Below are 16,213 nucleotides of genomic sequence, written 5' to 3'. Positions count from 1 at the left end.
ACATTTAAAGGAAACCAAGCAATATTTAAGAGTTGGTGTCAGAAGATAAATGTATGTGGCAAATACAGGTATCCACAATAAAAGACACAAATCCTATAGCGCCAGATCCACTATTGTACTGTATTGTATCAATTTTGAATTACAGGATCCAATACCTACACTGCAGTAAGTTTTTCCAGAAATGCTTATAATCCCTCTTAACTACCTTTTTTGTTAGTGTTCTGGATAGTTCTACCAGAGCAGGACAAGAAACTATTAAATACCACTGTTTGGTACCTCACATGTTGCATTAGCATCCTAACAACTAGTAAAGTCATTTAGTGTGACATACAGTCCAAGTACTTTTTAACCAACAAATCCACGCATTCCACTCATGGTCGGGAGTATATCTCCAAAGAGAGAAGCCCTATTTGTTCCTCTGTATTTTTTCTCTTTTTTCCGACAACTGAAACAAACCTTGCACCCCGGCCCCGGCCCGGTGTCGCTCGCTGGCGCGCTGCAGCCCGGCGCAGGGCGGCACAGCGCCCCCCGCCCCGAGCGGACCCGAGGCGCACGGCTGTGCGGTAACGGCTTACCGCCCTCAGCCGGGCCTGCCCTCACGCCGGCCGCCGGCGGCTTTCACGGGGTTCTGGCCCCGCCGGCTACCGAGGCCGGGAGCCGAGTGTCCGCAGCCATGAAAGCGCCCCTCGCCCGCCTGGCCCGGCCCCCGCCCCGGCCCCCGGCGAGGGGAAGCGGCGGCACGGCTGAGCAGGGCGCCGCCCGCCCTCCCTTGCCGAGCGCTGCCCACCGAACGAGCAACCTCCCGGGCACCCCTCCCGCGGCGGAGCGCCGGCACCCACGCGTGGGCACCTGTCGGCCTTGCTGCGGGATCGCACCCGCCGCAAGGGCGCTCGCGGCCCCAGCCGCCACCTCCTCACACCCACCGGCCGCCACCTCCGGCCCCCTCACGGTTTCCACCCGCCTCACGGTTTCCCGCCCCGGCCCCGCCAGCAGCACCACCGTACCTGTCCGAGGCTAGGCCCCTCCGCCGCCTTCTTCCAGGGCAGCGCCCAGGCCCCGGGACAGCGGAGCGGCCGCCCGCAGCGCTGCAACCCTGCCCGCCGTCGCCGCCCTCTCCCCCGCCCCGCCGCTGCGTGGGGCCGGGCCGGCAGGAGACACCCGCCCCGTCGGGCCCCGCCCCCCGGCCGCGCGGCGGAGGAGGCCGCGGGCTGCGCTGGGGCCGCGACCGCTGGCGTGGCGGGAAATGGCGGCCGGGCCGGGCCGCGCCGCGCTGAGGTGAGGCGAGCGGGGACGAGAGCCGCGCCATGAGGCTGCTGCGCGCCCTGCTGCGCGGCGCCTCCCCGGGCAGCATCCCGCAGCAGGTGGACTTCTACTCGCGCTTCTCTCCCTCGCCGCTCTCCATGAAGCAGTTCCTGGACTTCGGTGAGTCCCCGCCGGGCAGTGCCCCCGCCGGTGCCCGCAGGAGCGGAGCAGGGGCGGCTCCGCCGCGGTCACAGCGCCCCCGCCCCCCCCCCCCCCCCTCCGTTACCGCCGCGGTCCCCTGCTGTTGCTTACCGCTTCTTGGCGCTGTCCTCCTTGGCAGAACAAGGCTCTGCTTCCTTCCGGGAGTAAGGAGCCCAGTTAGCTCCTTCCCCGGAGAGCTGGAACTGTGGCAAGGTTGAAATTCAGCTGAAAACTCCCGTTTTCTGGGATGGCAAAAGTAGTTTGGATTTTGCAAAACCTGCAGTGTCGGGGAGAAGGTGGGGCCAGTTCTGACGATTGGTAATGTTAGAGGAGTGACTCAGACAGGTGACACTTGTTAACGCCTTTTGCAAGCTGGTAGCAGGCAGCCCTTGAAGCTGTACCGAACCCCAGGAACGATCAACCTCGGCTGGTGCCCAGCCGCTGGGACACAGTCGCTGCCCCTCCTCTGCCAGGTGTCTGTGCCCTACACAAACACCATACCCAAACGTTGCGGGTTTAGACGTGTGAGAGAAGGAGCGGGACGCAGACACCAAGAGCCACCCCGGAGCTCTGGGAATCCAGCCTCGAAAATGAGTAAATCGGTAATAGTATCCCAGTCTTACAGTCTGCACTAAAACCACTCCGTAAGGCTCCGAGGTTTGGCTGGCTGCTCGGAAACAAAAGGGATCACAGGAATTGTTCTGCTTCAAAGCAAAGACTATGCAGAGAACGGTCTTGTAAGTCACATCGAGAAACCTTCTCAAAGCTTGGGGATGGAGCCATGGTGTAACACATTCTGTTTCAGTACCCAAGGCACTCTCACGTGCATAAATGTTTACGTAAATGTTGTAGATAAACATTTAACTAGTTGCATTGCTTTTTATGGTTTTCTAAGTAAAACATATCTGAGGGCTAATTCTAGAACCCTGGACTTTGTGTAAGTAGGAGGACTTACACTGACAAGTTTCTCTTAACTCTCCGCTGTTACTTCATCCATCTCTTCAATGTTTCATACACTGCAATGAAACACATTCACTATTTAAAACTCCAGATTTGTACAGCAACCCCACCATATATTTTGTTGCTCCCATACTTTAAAGCAAACAATCGTGCAATTCAGAGTTCACTTTGACCTGTATTTTATCACTAAAATACATATAAAATAATGCTTACCTTCAAATCAGTGTTTATTTTCAAGGCACGGTATTTCCTCATGTCAAAAGTTAGGCCACTTTTTTGCTGTTAGTACCTGAACATAAGGTAAAGAAAATCTTGTAAACTTTTGCTTAAAATACTTTCTTCTCTCTTTTGCTGAAGGATTTAATAACAGTAAAAACTAATGACAAAGGCAAGAAAAGAGCAGAGTGCAAGACGAAGACAGTATTTGTAGGACATTCTGTAGCTGCTATAATCTGATGGTGTTTTCATTGGGGATTTTTTTGGCTCCTTTTGCTAGAGTGAGAGCAGCGGAATAGGAAATCATAAAATCTGGTAATGCTGACTTTAAAAAAAAAAAAAGTAGTCTACTTCTAGTTCATCCAGGTTTCTACTTAGCAAATAAAATATTCCATAAGCAAATTTAGGTCTGGGTCATATACATCACTCATACCTTGGATTAAAAGTGCACAGTATTTTCTGCAGGAATCTTACCCATTCACAGTTGCACAGGGAAACAAAGTCATTTGCCCATTTCACTGAAGGCTTGCTTACCCTAAGCTGTCTTCCATATTTGACCCAAGATTGCAAAGATACGGCCTCCAGATAGAAAACTAATTTGTAGAATGTCATTCGTGGAGTATATGAGGCATTTGAAGATTGTCTTTACATTCTAATGCCTTCAACCAGACTTGTTCATGGAATTTTACTTGAGAAAAGGGCAAGGCCAGTAACAGTCATGCCTGAAATGCAGTCTCACTAGGGAGAAGAATGCAAGGTTTCTGGGCAGAGGTCATATGTAGACAATGCGTATAAGTGTCACTGGGGAGGAATTTCTTCTAAGCTATTAACTTTTTTATTAAGTTAACTGACATTCTCATCAGTGTAGTTTATGATGTATCTCAGTCTGGATGCATTAAACTAAGCTACTCGATTTCAATTTGGTCAAGGTTTTTAGTTTAAGATACTCCCGGCTTCGTCTTTTCTCATGTCCCATTCTTCCATCTTCCACAACTCCTCCTGCCAAATGGAAGGAGTGAACTAAGCAGAAACACCAGAGTTAATTTTTAGGAGTTAGCCTGAGGTATGTACTTCACTGCAGCAGATGAGCAGGATAGTAAGTTCAGATGCTGTTTGCATGACACTCTTGAAGTCTAGAAAGAAGTCTGGCTGAAAATTAGGTAGAGGATTTCTTAGCCTCTTCCCCACTCTGCACTCTCCCTTCTTGCCTAGTAAAACAAGCGTTGTGGGACAAAATTTAGGTCTTGATCTTAATAACCACATTTAATTGCCACCCACACATGACAGGACAGGTCAGTTATCAACAGGTGCAGTAACTTAGCTTCTAGCTTTTAAAAATGTAAAAAAATTAAAAAGGTAAATGTATGGGAGAACTACTGCCATAATGACTAAGCAGAGTAGTTGTCCTATTTTATCTTTCAGTGTTCATGTGAATTCATTCATCTGTCTCCTTTTCTTGTAAGACAGTGAATTTAAACTACAACAGATGCACCTGAAAGTGAGATAAATATTACAGAATTTATTTTCTGAATGTATTCCAATATGAGTTATGTTCAATATGGTAGTTCACACCAATATGGTAGTTCAGGAACATCAGTGATAAAGCAAGGTATATGGGACCATGATACTTTCTCAAGCATCCCCCTCATAAATAGTTTCCTGTATTGGTTTCATTTGTGTCTCTGACATGCTTAGAATGACATACTGTTTGATCAGTGCTAGTTAGAGTCAGTGTTTGCTGCAAATAAAATTAATAATTTACATGGATAGAAACAATACTTAAAGTTGAATAGTATGGGTCTGTAAGTAGTTTATATATTGAAGATTCTTGTTATTCCAATAGGGCTGGCAGGTTTCAATAGGTGTTTACATTTTGAAATATAAATGGGCTGCTACCGTGAAGGAAACATGCTTACCAGACTGGCCTAGTCAACTTGAAAAACCAAACTGCAGACCTCTTATGCAACAACGTAAGAGTTCTTGTAGTTCTCTACCATAAGTACTGACTTTATTCTGATGGTGTCATAAATTTATTTTGGTCTTAGGATCTGAAAATGCTTGTGAGAAGACTTCATTTATGTTTCTGCGACAAGAGTTGCCTGTCAGATTGGCAAACATAATGAAGGAAATAAGTCTGCTTCCAGACAACCTCCTAAGAACACCTTCAGTTCAGCTGGTGCAGAGCTGGTGAGAACAGTGTCATTTCATGCCTTTAAGAGTGGCCTTCTGCATACACACAGGTTGGAGGAACAAATCCTTTTGTAGAGAAAGAAAATTTCATGTGTTTGTAACACGAACATCACTTATTTAGACTAAGTAAATACTTCAATGTGACATAAATCAGAAACTAAATTTACAGAGTTGGAAGAAACCCTATAAAAGCAAGTAGAGAACCCACAAGGGAATTACAAATCATTAAGTATTGCAGATAATCCACCAAACAAAAATCCACCAGAACAATGCTGAATGGGGGACTTACTAAAATGAAGAAGCTAGCTGAAGAAACCAACAGAGGCAGGCTAACGCACAAAATGTTTGCAAAAGGTAGTAGAAGCCATCTAAAAGACAGGTTATTGCAGACTGAGAGTAAAGGTATAGAAAATATGAAGAAAGAGCAATAGGAAGCTCCCAAAGCCAAAATATGTAAACAGAAATAATATGAGGCTATTAGAATTAAAAGAAGGCATCCTTTGAAAAGTAAAATTTGTTTTCAAATAAGGAACTTAACACATAAGCATAAACTTTTGTAAAATAAAAGCAAACCAGAGATTGCCTGGCAACTGGTAAAGGCACATGGCTATTTAGAAAGGCTTTTAAAGTTAAGAGAACAGAAAATCTGCCAGTGAAGAAGTGGGATTGATTAGATGACTGAATATAAAAGGAGCTATCAATGAAGATGAAGGCTCTTGATGAAATGAGAACGCTTAAATTCTCATGGTACTAAATGACATTGATCAAATGGGAAATGAATTCCACTTGGACAAATGGAAAGTAGAGCACAGAGAGGGACCTCCTCTCCCTGTATGCTTGTTTGCTTACAATGGAAAAAAAATTGACGCTACTGGGGATATTTTTCTGAATATGTCAGTTGATGGGCAAGAAGGCAAATAGCATTACAAGCTAAGTAACAAGTGGGGAGGAAAATAATTGTGGCACTGTGTTTGCCCATTATTCCTCTAAAATGCATGCAGTTTTAGTCACTCCATCCTGAACAGAAAAGACCAAGAGGGATAATCAGAGGGTTGGAACAATTTCTACGTGAGGAGAAACCAAATAGAATTCTTCAGCTTGGAAACTACACATCTCAGGAAAGAAGTGGCAGAAATACTCAAATCATGAACAAGCTGGGAAGATTTTCTAATAACAGGAACTTGCTGGGGCTGCAAATAAGTGATCACCTACTGGGTTTAAAACACAATGAAGATCTTTTATGCATTCTAATTAAATTGTAGAATTCAGTGCTCTGGAAATATTGGAAGAAAAATCATGAATAGATTCAAAAGGATCTAACAAAATTCACAGAGAATAGGTCAATGGTATATATCATATACAATGATTTGGAAACAAGCCATCTTGGAAAAGCATAAATTGCTAAGCAAAGGGGATCTAGGTAGGCATACTGGAATTGGTCTATGTCATGTTTCTTTCATTTAAAGGTATGTCCAAAGTCTTCAGGAGATCCTTGACTTTAAAGACAAAAGCTCGGAAGATTCAGGGGCTATTCATAGGTAAGGATTTTCTGTCACATATGTTAATATTATGTAGGACTGGCAAGAAAGTGGTAACTTAAGAAAAATTTCAGCTATTTTCAATCTTTACATAAGAACTGCAGTAATGTTACCCCCTGTCTGTAAAAGGAGGGTACATTAAAACATGAAACAAAGTACTTCTATGCCATATCATACTGATCAGGGCTTTTTTTGTTACGCTGAAGAAGCTATGAATACGTTAGACTTGATCAAATGTTTACAAATGCCTTACTTAAAATGCTGGAACTGATGTATGTAACTTTTCACCTGTAGAGTAAGTTTAGTCATTGTTGGCTGACCATTGCTGCCGTTTGACAGGCATGGGATGATCTCCATGAAAATGGTTGACAGTTTTCTCTTTTCCTTGGCAGTAACCAAGATAATACATAAATTAATAATTTTATAAATAACCAGTAATGGTTGAATACTGTTTCAATGCTAGTCACTTGAAATACACTGTAAAGACTGACCTGTCTTCTTAATGCTGTAGGCAGACCTGTTATATTGCTATATGTAATGGTCTTAATTTTTGTAGGTGAATACTGTTTGCCAGAGTATTAAATTCACTTAAAAGTGAAACATTAAACAATGTATTAATTTCAGTTTTACAGATACTGTGATAAAAATCCGTAATCGACACAATGATGTGATTCCTACGATGGCTCAAGGAGTAATAGAGTACAAGGAAAGCTTTGGCATCGATCCAGTGACCTCACAGAATGTGCAGTATTTTTTAGACCGTTTCTACATGAGTCGCATTTCAATTAGAATGCTCCTTAATCAACACTGTAAGTGCCATTGTTGAAAGGAGGGGAAATGATACCTGTACTATGTCAATATATTTTCCTTTCATTTTTAAGGGCTTAATATGTACTTATATGCTTCTCAGGAGTACACTATTTGTCTTGCTATTTTATAAACTCATTAATACATAATTAAAGTATTTATTAATAGTAGGCTTTCCAGTGAAGATTGGAATTAATAGATTGCCTATAAATTTCTATTTAGGAAAACTGAAGACAAACTAAAAATATATTGGGTATTAAATAATACTTTATTTTTTGGCAGCTTTACTCTTTGGTGGGAAAATTAATCCAGCTCATCCAAAACACATTGGAAGCATCGATCCTAGCTGCAGCGTTGTTGAAGTTATTAGAGGTAAATTCAGCAGCTAGGAACAAGAATCCTGAAAACTTACATGGATGTCTATACTGAGAGCCGATACACACTTTGATATTCATACACTGTTTAGTTCTTTCCTGTCTGGAGCAGAAGTTTCATTTAAAGTGTAACACAGTTTTGTCACTTTTCCGTATTAACCTGGTTTTTCTAAGAAAATACAAAGTCCCTGACAGTGCAGCATGTTTTCCATTTTTTTTATTTCTCCTTTACATTTTGACAAAAAGAAAAAGGTAGAGTTGGAAATGTAACTTTCTGTGTTGTTATTATAGATGGCTATGAAAGTGCCAAGAGACTCTGTGATTTATATTATGTGAGCTCTCCAGAACTAATCCTTCAAGAGATGAACGGTAAGCGAATATGGGATGAGGCACTCTTGAATGTAGTGAGGGCTTCTTCTAAAGTAGCTGGTGGTGAAATGTTCTCCTTTTACCTTTTGTGTCGTTTATATGTTATCTATATCTACTGTCATAAATAGTGTCGGGGTGGTGATTGGGTTTTTTTAAAATCTGGCAGAAGACTTTCCCTGTTCCTCCCTTTAATTACAAAACTGAAATCAGTAGAAAAGTTATTGACACTACAGCTCTTGATGTAACAGATTTTAGCAGCCACCTTTCCTCCCTAAGGCTTCTTGAACGTCTTCACCCTACAGTCTGTTGCATGTCACCCTCTCTGCCCTTCTTGTGTCACCAAGATTTATACTAAACATTCCATTCCAATTTCTCTTGCTTATTCAGCTATCATGTTCTTGTAGTTGTAATTAGATAGAGTATGCTCAAGTCATGGTACAAATTATTTGAACCCATTGGCTTGAAAATTCGACAGTTTACACCTGTGTTACTGTGAACTCAGTGACTGTCCTCATAGTCCTGCTGAATGCTGAAAAGCCTTTCTGACACTGCTCACTAGAGCACTTTTCCAGACACTAAACATCAAATTCGGACAGACCTACAAAAACAAGTGCTCAAAATTGTTTCTACAGGTAGTTGCGAAAGCCAAAGTACAACCATGGTAACTTGGCCTATGTAGCTGAAAGCAAAGAAAGTCTGACTTGACTACACATTCCAGATCTTTTCTCCCTATTCTATGAAACCTGTCATTCTGTATCTAGGTTAAAGGGTTTACCTCTCTCCATCTTTAGAGCCTGATACTAAAAACATTTGTTAGGAAACTGTTGGTCATGCTAACTGATTCTCTGTACTGAAGGGTCGCTTAATAGTGTATGTGTTCCAGAAGCCAGAACAAATAGCGCAGTTTTTACAGGAGGAGTGACCTTTTGCTCAGTGAATTGCGAAGGTGAATTAAACCTGACCCAGGCCAAATACACATTCCTTGCCTGCAGCTGAGAATGGAGACCATTATTTAAACCTCAGGCATGGAATTATGGAGTAGAGGTGTGGAGGGAGACTGTTAACTTGAGGACAGGAACCTGACATATTTTGAAAGTGCAGTTTCCACCCCCCACCTCCTTTTTATTTTTGCTGGGTACATAATTTGTTCTAGATCTTTTGGCATCATCAGTCTTCAACACTTATGTTCATAAAGCACTGGTCACTAACATTTTGGTGAGAAATTATTAAACCATATTAAGAACTAGCAGAATTTTCTAAGTGACCTTTCCTTATTTTTTGATATAATGAACATGTTCCTGTGATACATTTTCTAGAATTTGTTCTTTAAAGAAGTTTGAAAACTGTACCAGTTTTATAGACAGAATTGTCTATATAGTTTTTGTTAGTTTCTTGTTAGAAAGCAGCTGATTTCTAAGTGGATCCAAGAATAGGCTGTGCTGTAGTTACTATTTTGTGCATTATAGATAAAAGAAATTCAGGTTGGGACAAACCTCAGGAGGTTTCTAGCCTGACTGGCTCAAAGCAGGGACAGCTGCGAGGTCAGATCAGGTTGCTCAGAGTTTTATCCAGTTTGGTCTTACAAATCCTGTAAGGATGGTGACTATGTAACATCTCTGGGTAACCTGTTTCAATGTTTAACTGACATGGTGAGAAAGTTTTTCTCTATATCCAGTCTGAATCTGTTATTTCATCTTACACTCACTATTTCTTGTTCTCTTACCATCTGAAGAGCCTGACTGTCTTCATTATAACTTCCTCATAGGTATTAGAAAGCAACTATTATATGTCTTAATCAGTGGTGCCACAGGGGGCTTTAAGTTCTAAAGCAGCAAGCACATTTGAAAATTTTGAGAATCACTTCTAACATACAACTTTTCAAAATACTTCTGTTCAAATTTTCCTTCTCTTGTAAATCATCTCAACAATGCAAATAAACATTTTAAACTACTGCAGGAATGAATAAAAGATACCGAGTTTGCTCTTTTATTTATTTAGACTGTCTTTCCTCCAGCTAAATCACCAGGACAGCCCATGCAAGTGGTGTATGTGCCATCACACCTCTATCACATGGTTTTTGAACTTTTCAAGGTCTGTGCACTTACCATTACACAATTCTTTTATACATCTTTGTTTAGTGTTTGTAATTGTTTGTATTTGCTTGACTTCTTGAACCAATTCTAGATAGCAGTGTGTATTTGCAAGTGCAAAGCCCTTGCTATTTGATTGCAGGAAGGTACCTAAATTGTACTGTTTAGACAAACAGTTAACTGCATAGAAAATGAACAGCTTCAGAAGATGTATCTCCTTTACCTAGACACTGAATACATCCAACACCTTTGGAGTAGACTGCTAGAAAGTCTTAAAAAAAGTGTAAAGACATTAATTAATAAAGCAAGTGAGAATAAGACATACGTTAGGACTTCTTCAAATCTGGTATACTGTGTAACAGGTCCTATAGAACTCTCCTCAAGCAGTTCGGTCCTAGACTTCTCTTGACCTTTGTGTCATGTTGCATGTACTATGCATTATAAAGAATTCTACAAATAAAACTGTACATTAAAATATTCAGATATTTGTTCTAAAAAAATTAAATGTTTGAAGTCTGTGTACTCTAATAAACAATATACTTATACTGAATAAAGCAGAAATGTTTTAGAAAACTGTTCTAAAACTATATATGTCCTGATTCTGAAATATGTGCTAAAAACAACTTTCCTAAGTTGAATGTTTTAAGGTAATATACAAAGTGGTAAGAACAGGGTTTAAGTTGTACTTGAAAATTGCAGAATGCAATGAGAGCCACCATGGAACATAATGCTGATCGATGCATTTATCCTCCAATTCATGTACACGTCACATTGGGAAATGAGGATTTAACTGTGAAGGTACCCACTTTTTTTATCGTTTTGAATTATTTTGATTAGGTTTTTTTCCCTCTGTTATAGGTAGCATATTACTAACTTCAGTTGGTGGTCTCATTCCAACAATAGATTGTCTGTTATGCTGTAGTATGTAAGTAACAGGACCATTATGGAATTTCTCATACTGTGTCACCAGGAAATTCACGAACAGGTTTGCGCAGTCACGCTGCAGGCTCTGCAGTAGAATTCTATGTCTAGTTTATAAGCAGCCATAACTAAACATGAAGTAGCATCTTTACATCATTGTGATACCAGCATTTTCTAAGTGACAATGATAGAGCTATACAAGTGTGAAACAGCCGGAAAAAGCAAAATAAACACTGTATATTCCATGCAATTCAAACCTCCCTGAAGTACAGTTGGCAGAGTAATTTCTTCTTTTCAAAGACCAGAAAAGCACTGGCTTTTTCATAGCTATACCTAAACTGCAGTAAAAGAACTCTTCTGAGTTACTCCTTCAGTAATAGATTTTAATAAGTAGTATTTAACTGGCAGTATTCTTCAGGAATAAAGATAAAACCAGACAGAACCTGACATTTGCTAAAAGGTATATATACTGACATCAGACAAAATTGAGTTATGAACAAGATAAGAACAATGCATAATTTGAGTAGAATTTTCTTGCTTCCATGAGATTATGAATGCTGCTTATGGTAGTATTTTATTTAAATGGTTTGGATAAGGGATGAAAGGGAAGGATTCATCCTCTCTCTGGTCACTGCTGTAGCTGAGATGAAAACTTAAGAAAACCCATAATTTAACAGGGAAAACTTTATATTATGTTTTACCTGAACTTTCTCTGGATCATTGTTTGAGAGAAGCTGTGTTTTATAAAAATGCATTCAGGGACATAATGCTACATGCTCCTTCTTGTTCCAGATGAGTGATCGTGGTGGAGGTGTTCCTATGAGAAAAATTGACAGATTGTTCAACTACATGTATTCAACAGCACCACGTCCACGTGTTGAGACGTCACGAGCTACACCTTTGGTATGCAAATCTTCTATACCTTGTCATCTTGAATACATTACATTGTCACAAAAGAAACCATCTAGCTAAAGCTATGAAGTACTGATTTTATAGATGCAATGAGTATCACTATTTGAATGTTACAGCTTAATTATTTTTCTGAAAATAACCGCAAAATTGCATAAAATCCTAAAATACTGAAAATTATTTAAACTTACTCAGGATTCTGGTTTTCTCTACCAAATACAAAGATCAGTTACCTCAAGCAGAAAACTTAGCTATGCTGCATTTACTGCAGTAAGGACAGGAGTGAATTGTGTGGCCACTGAATGAAGGGAAAAATAATTATAGCAATGATTTTGGATCAAGTCCGTAGTTTCATTTATACTGTATAGTCAGTGGTATCATCCCCCAGCAAGGACGAAGGTACTTAGATGTGACAGGGCATATGAAGAATCTACTTTGGTCTTGTGTGAACTTAACAGATGCAAAATAATTAAAAGCTTTAGGTCTCAGTAAGAAGCTCTGAACAGCTTTCTTGAATTTATTGTCTCACACTGCATCATTTAAGATGTGTTTTTAAAGTGCATCTAGATGACTGTGCAACAACACTAGATCATTACAGAGATGTATTCTGTATGTTCAAGATTGTCTGAAATTCAGTAGATAAAAAATTTATACTTACGCTTCAGGGCTATGTCCTGCTACTACAGACAGGGCTTGACAGAATTTTAGTATAAGCTATGAATTCACCGGCATTGCTGCTTGGACCTTTTTTGTATATATCGATGATGAAATGTATCTGACTTAAGTACTCCGTGTTCTTAAGATGAGCAGCTCCATGAGGCGACAGATTCAGTACAGTTTTCTCTAATGGTGTCATCTCTTCTTGAAAAAAGCTACCATAATACAAGAAGCGTTATCTAGCAGCCCTGTCTGACAAAGGAATGAAAGTTTTCTCATAATCACAATTATCCATGCATTCTTCTGGTTTTGGGGTGTATATTAGTTCGGGGAGGGGGGGAGGCATAATAGTTAATATTTGAACTCCTCTTACTGTCAAACATCATGCTTAGTTTGTCTATTTACCTGTTGGGTTAAAACAGAAAATACCACTGATTGATGCAATTAATGAAAATACACTTTTTCTCTTGGATTAGGCTGGATTTGGTTATGGCTTACCCATATCACGTCTGTATGCACAGTACTTCCAAGGAGACCTGAAACTGTATTCCTTAGAAGGCTATGGTACAGATGCAGTTATTTACATAAAGGTATGATGTAACACTACCATTTTAAAGTTAGCAGCAGCTCTGATCTGCTAATGGAACTCATTGTTCTCTTTAACTTTGATTAAAGAGAATCATCAGCTACAGTCTTCTCTACCTAACAGGCCTTATCAACGGAATCAATTGAAAGACTCCCTGTATATAACAAAGCAGCCTGGAAACATTATAAAGCAAACCATGAAGCAGATGATTGGTGCGTGCCAAGCAGTGAGCCAAAGGACATGACCACTTTTCGCAGTACATAGTTTTTCCCTCAACAGTTCACAAGTAGGTGTCTGTAAAAGGAATTTAAAAGACCTGGTTTACACCAAGATGCTGGGCTACATTTGATATGTGAAAGTAATTTTAAGTGGAGTAACAGAAGGTTTGTAATGTAGTTACTCTTTTCTGGAATTAAAAAAACCCACCACCACCCCCGCCTCCCCAAACAAACAAAAAACCTCAAACAAACCCAAACCCAAGAAAACCCCCAAACCTGTACATACTTTTAGATTTTAAGTGAGAAGGTCACAATTTGTTCCACTTTCTATTTATGACTACTTTCAGTAGGTAAGTCAAAGGAGCAGTAACTTCAGGTTTTATAGGGATTAATGCAATCTGTATCACATCTAGTGAGAAATGTATTAATTCATATAATTACAAAATTGTTTTAATGAAACAACTATTGAAAAAGCTCACCAGAGCATTATTTCCATTATACAATATTACAGATTAACAAAAAAACTCACGTAAGAAATACTGAGGACCTCACTGCTATACCTTTGCACCTGTATGACACTTTCTTTTATCTTAAGCATGCTGAAGTCTAATGTTGCAAAGTTACAGAGGTTGCCTATACATCTTGTCTACATCAAGGTTTTTTGCAGCTGTAGAAATCACACTTCAGTCTGTAGGGATTAAAAAAACCAATTCTAGCTGCTACCACTGGTATAATGTATCTCAGGTATGTGGTATCAGTCATATTTCTTTGGTTGTAATGTGAATATTTAATACATGTGAAAAACTTACCTTACCGTGATCATTGTGAATTAGCAGATAGTGTTGGCTTATGTACAGTAAAGATACGCTGTCTTGCATTTGCTTATAATTCTGTAGGTAATGCCATGCCAAAATGCAGTATCAGTGTCTAGCCCTAGTAAGATCTCAGACTCGGGTATGTCAGATTGCAGCTGTAAATGGAAACTATTTTAATAAACAGATTTTTAATGCTTGCCTTTAATGGGGCATTTCTATTACTTAAACAATAGTTATCTTCTCAGGAGTATTTTAAAAAAAGTGGAATTAGCAGGTTTTGAAAATACCTTTGTATTTGCGATGTGCCTCGTTTATGTAGTAACTGCAAGTCACGGTATAGCAGGGGTCCTCAAACTATGGCCTGCGGGCTGGATACAGCCCCCCAGGGTCCTCAGTCCGGCCCCCAGTATTTACAGAACCCCCCACCCCCCCCGCCGGGGGTTGGGGGGAAAACCAAGCAGCCGCAGATGACTGCCTGCCACTGCATCCGCGCGCCGGCCCCCTGGTTAAGAAGTTTGAGGACCCCTGCACTATAGCATAAATAAGGCAAGCAGAATGTGTTTATCAGAGGCAAACTGTCAGAACACACTGGGGAAGATAGAGAGGGGAATGAGTATTGCATTTCAGGTACAAAGTCCTTTAAATAAAAGATTCAACTTCCTTTAATACCTATTGTGCCATCTTTGTTCAAATAATACACATCTACATTGCACCTTGATCCCTGTCACTCCTGAACATTTTAGGAGTGATGCAGTTAAAGACACTGAGAACTAATCCTTTTCTCTTAGTCAATTCATTGCATGTAATCCTGTGATCTTTATTTTGCAGCAGACACACATAATCCCTCTCAGAAAGAATAAGCCTTAATTTTGCTAGTTTACGAGTTCTGCTCAGAGCAGAAGGTGAGATACAAGTGAAGGGAACAGGTGGTAGGTTAGAAATTGAAGTCATGCTATTCTAGTTGTAACTGAGCCATGTGAAAGATTACCACCTGCTACCTCCCTAGCCTAGGTCTGCAAAACAATAAAATGGTTTTATACCCTGGTACAAGCTAACATCAGTCACTTTAACAGGAGTGATTTACAGAATTGACTATATACACAGTTAAACTGACCCTCTGAGGGAGGATTATTCTACTTCTGTCACCACCAGAACAGTACCGTTACCTGCTCCACTCAAGCCTGTGGGCACTTTGAGCGGCCACCATTTTAGTTCTTTATAAGGATGCGAGGTGGTGACTGGCGTATGTTTCAATGGGCATGGCTACACATGAGGAGAAGCTGCAGCTGTTCTCTTCTTCAGCCCTCCAAGAGGATGTGAGAAATTCCACATCCTGTAAAACGGCGCCTGTACAACAGTTAGAGGGAATGCTTGCAGCTAGTGCTTTTGCTAAACTAAAGCTGAAAGTTACAGCAAGGGATTTTAAAAACTCAGCTCTGAAGCTGAACATCCTAGCTTTTACACAAAGTTTAAATGTTTTAACAACTTAATTGAACCGATTTTAGTAAGTCTGAGAGCTACAAGAGATTATTCTGAAGAAAAAAGCTAACTTTTCTAGAAAAGTCTATTGCAGTCTTTCATATGGTATTATTGAAATAAAACCTCCTTCATATTCTCAGCTAGCTACTGACTGAATTCTGATTATTAGAACAGCTTGCTGTGTAACTGTATTTGTATCTATCTCCTCACCCACCACTCCAAATGCTTGTGGTGAAAACACAAATGTTTTTTGTGCAAAATGATATTTTGGTTTACAATGTTTAACCCTACTTACAAGTTTGATCTTTGATTACTTTTGATTTAAATAGAAGCTCAGAAGATAATTTTTGTGTTTAATATTTTCATTACTGTACTGAAGTCACTGCTAGCACACTGGTTTAAGTTGAAATGAATCAATGTAGAAAATCAGTATGTTAACTCAGCTATCCAAACGCTGAGATTAATAGTCTTGTATACAAATGAGCTCAGTCTTGCACTGTAAAATTGATCTTGGTTTGTGTTAACTTAATTTTTTGAAAGAATCACTACATTTATTCATTAAAACTGTTTTAAAAATTAAAACTTCCAGTGGGGTGTTTTTGTGGCTTAGTACTAAGCTAGTTCTGCGGACCCAGCCTTCT

General features: G+C 40.2%; 2 protein-coding genes across 14 annotated transcripts in view; one reads left to right on the top strand and one right to left on the bottom strand.

Annotated features, from left to right (window-relative positions):
* LOC106631417 (translation initiation factor IF-2-like) overlaps positions 1–1,820 on the bottom strand; it is a 31,714-nt gene extending 29,894 nt beyond the window's left edge. For 7 of the 13 annotated variants that reach the window (XR_008733637.1, XR_008733635.1, XR_008733633.1 and 4 more), the window contains exon 1: positions 1,005–1,118. Coding sequence is in view for 1 of the 13 variants with exons in the window: in XM_055719149.1 (XP_055575124.1) it covers positions 1,005–1,306 (302 nt within the window). In the remaining 12 variants the exon portion in view is untranslated. Of the gene's footprint in view, positions 1–1,004; positions 1,307–1,554 lie in introns of those variants that run through there. The other 6 variants (XR_008733634.1, XR_008733638.1, XR_008733629.1 and 3 more) reach the window with 6 other exon arrangements.
* Positions 1,304–16,154, top strand: PDK1 (pyruvate dehydrogenase kinase 1). The gene is made up of 11 exons (XM_055719147.1): positions 1,304–1,422; positions 4,665–4,806; positions 6,276–6,347; positions 6,972–7,156; positions 7,437–7,526; positions 7,820–7,897; positions 9,912–9,988; positions 10,687–10,785; positions 11,701–11,811; positions 12,951–13,064; positions 13,184–16,154. The coding sequence occupies exons 1-11, from the start codon at positions 1,305–1,307 to the stop codon at positions 13,322–13,324; spliced, it is 1,227 nt and encodes a 408-aa protein (XP_055575122.1). The 5' UTR covers position 1,304; the 3' UTR covers positions 13,325–16,154.
* The last annotated feature ends 59 nt before the right edge of the window (positions 16,155–16,213 follow it).

The sequence above is a fragment of the Falco cherrug genome, chromosome 8 (assembly GCF_023634085.1).
Source record: "Falco cherrug isolate bFalChe1 chromosome 8, bFalChe1.pri, whole genome shotgun sequence".
Classification (NCBI taxonomy): Eukaryota; Metazoa; Chordata; class Aves; order Falconiformes; family Falconidae; genus Falco; species Falco cherrug.
The sequence above is the reverse complement of the archived record's forward strand: the minus strand, read 5'-3'. Positions and strand labels throughout refer to the sequence as shown.

Bases quoted from the DNA above. Each gene is read 5' to 3' on its own strand.
- PDK1 (XM_055719147.1), top strand. From the start codon at position 1,305: ATGAGGCTGCTGCGCGCCCTGCTGCGCGGCGCCTCCCCGGGCAGCATC. The intron at 7,157-7,436 runs GTAAGTGCCATT...ATTTTTTGGCAG, and splicing joins AATGCTCCTTAATCAACACT to CTTTACTCTTTGGTGGGAAA. The intron at 13,065-13,183 runs GTATGATGTAAC...TCTACCTAACAG, and splicing joins ATGCAGTTATTTACATAAAG to GCCTTATCAACGGAATCAAT.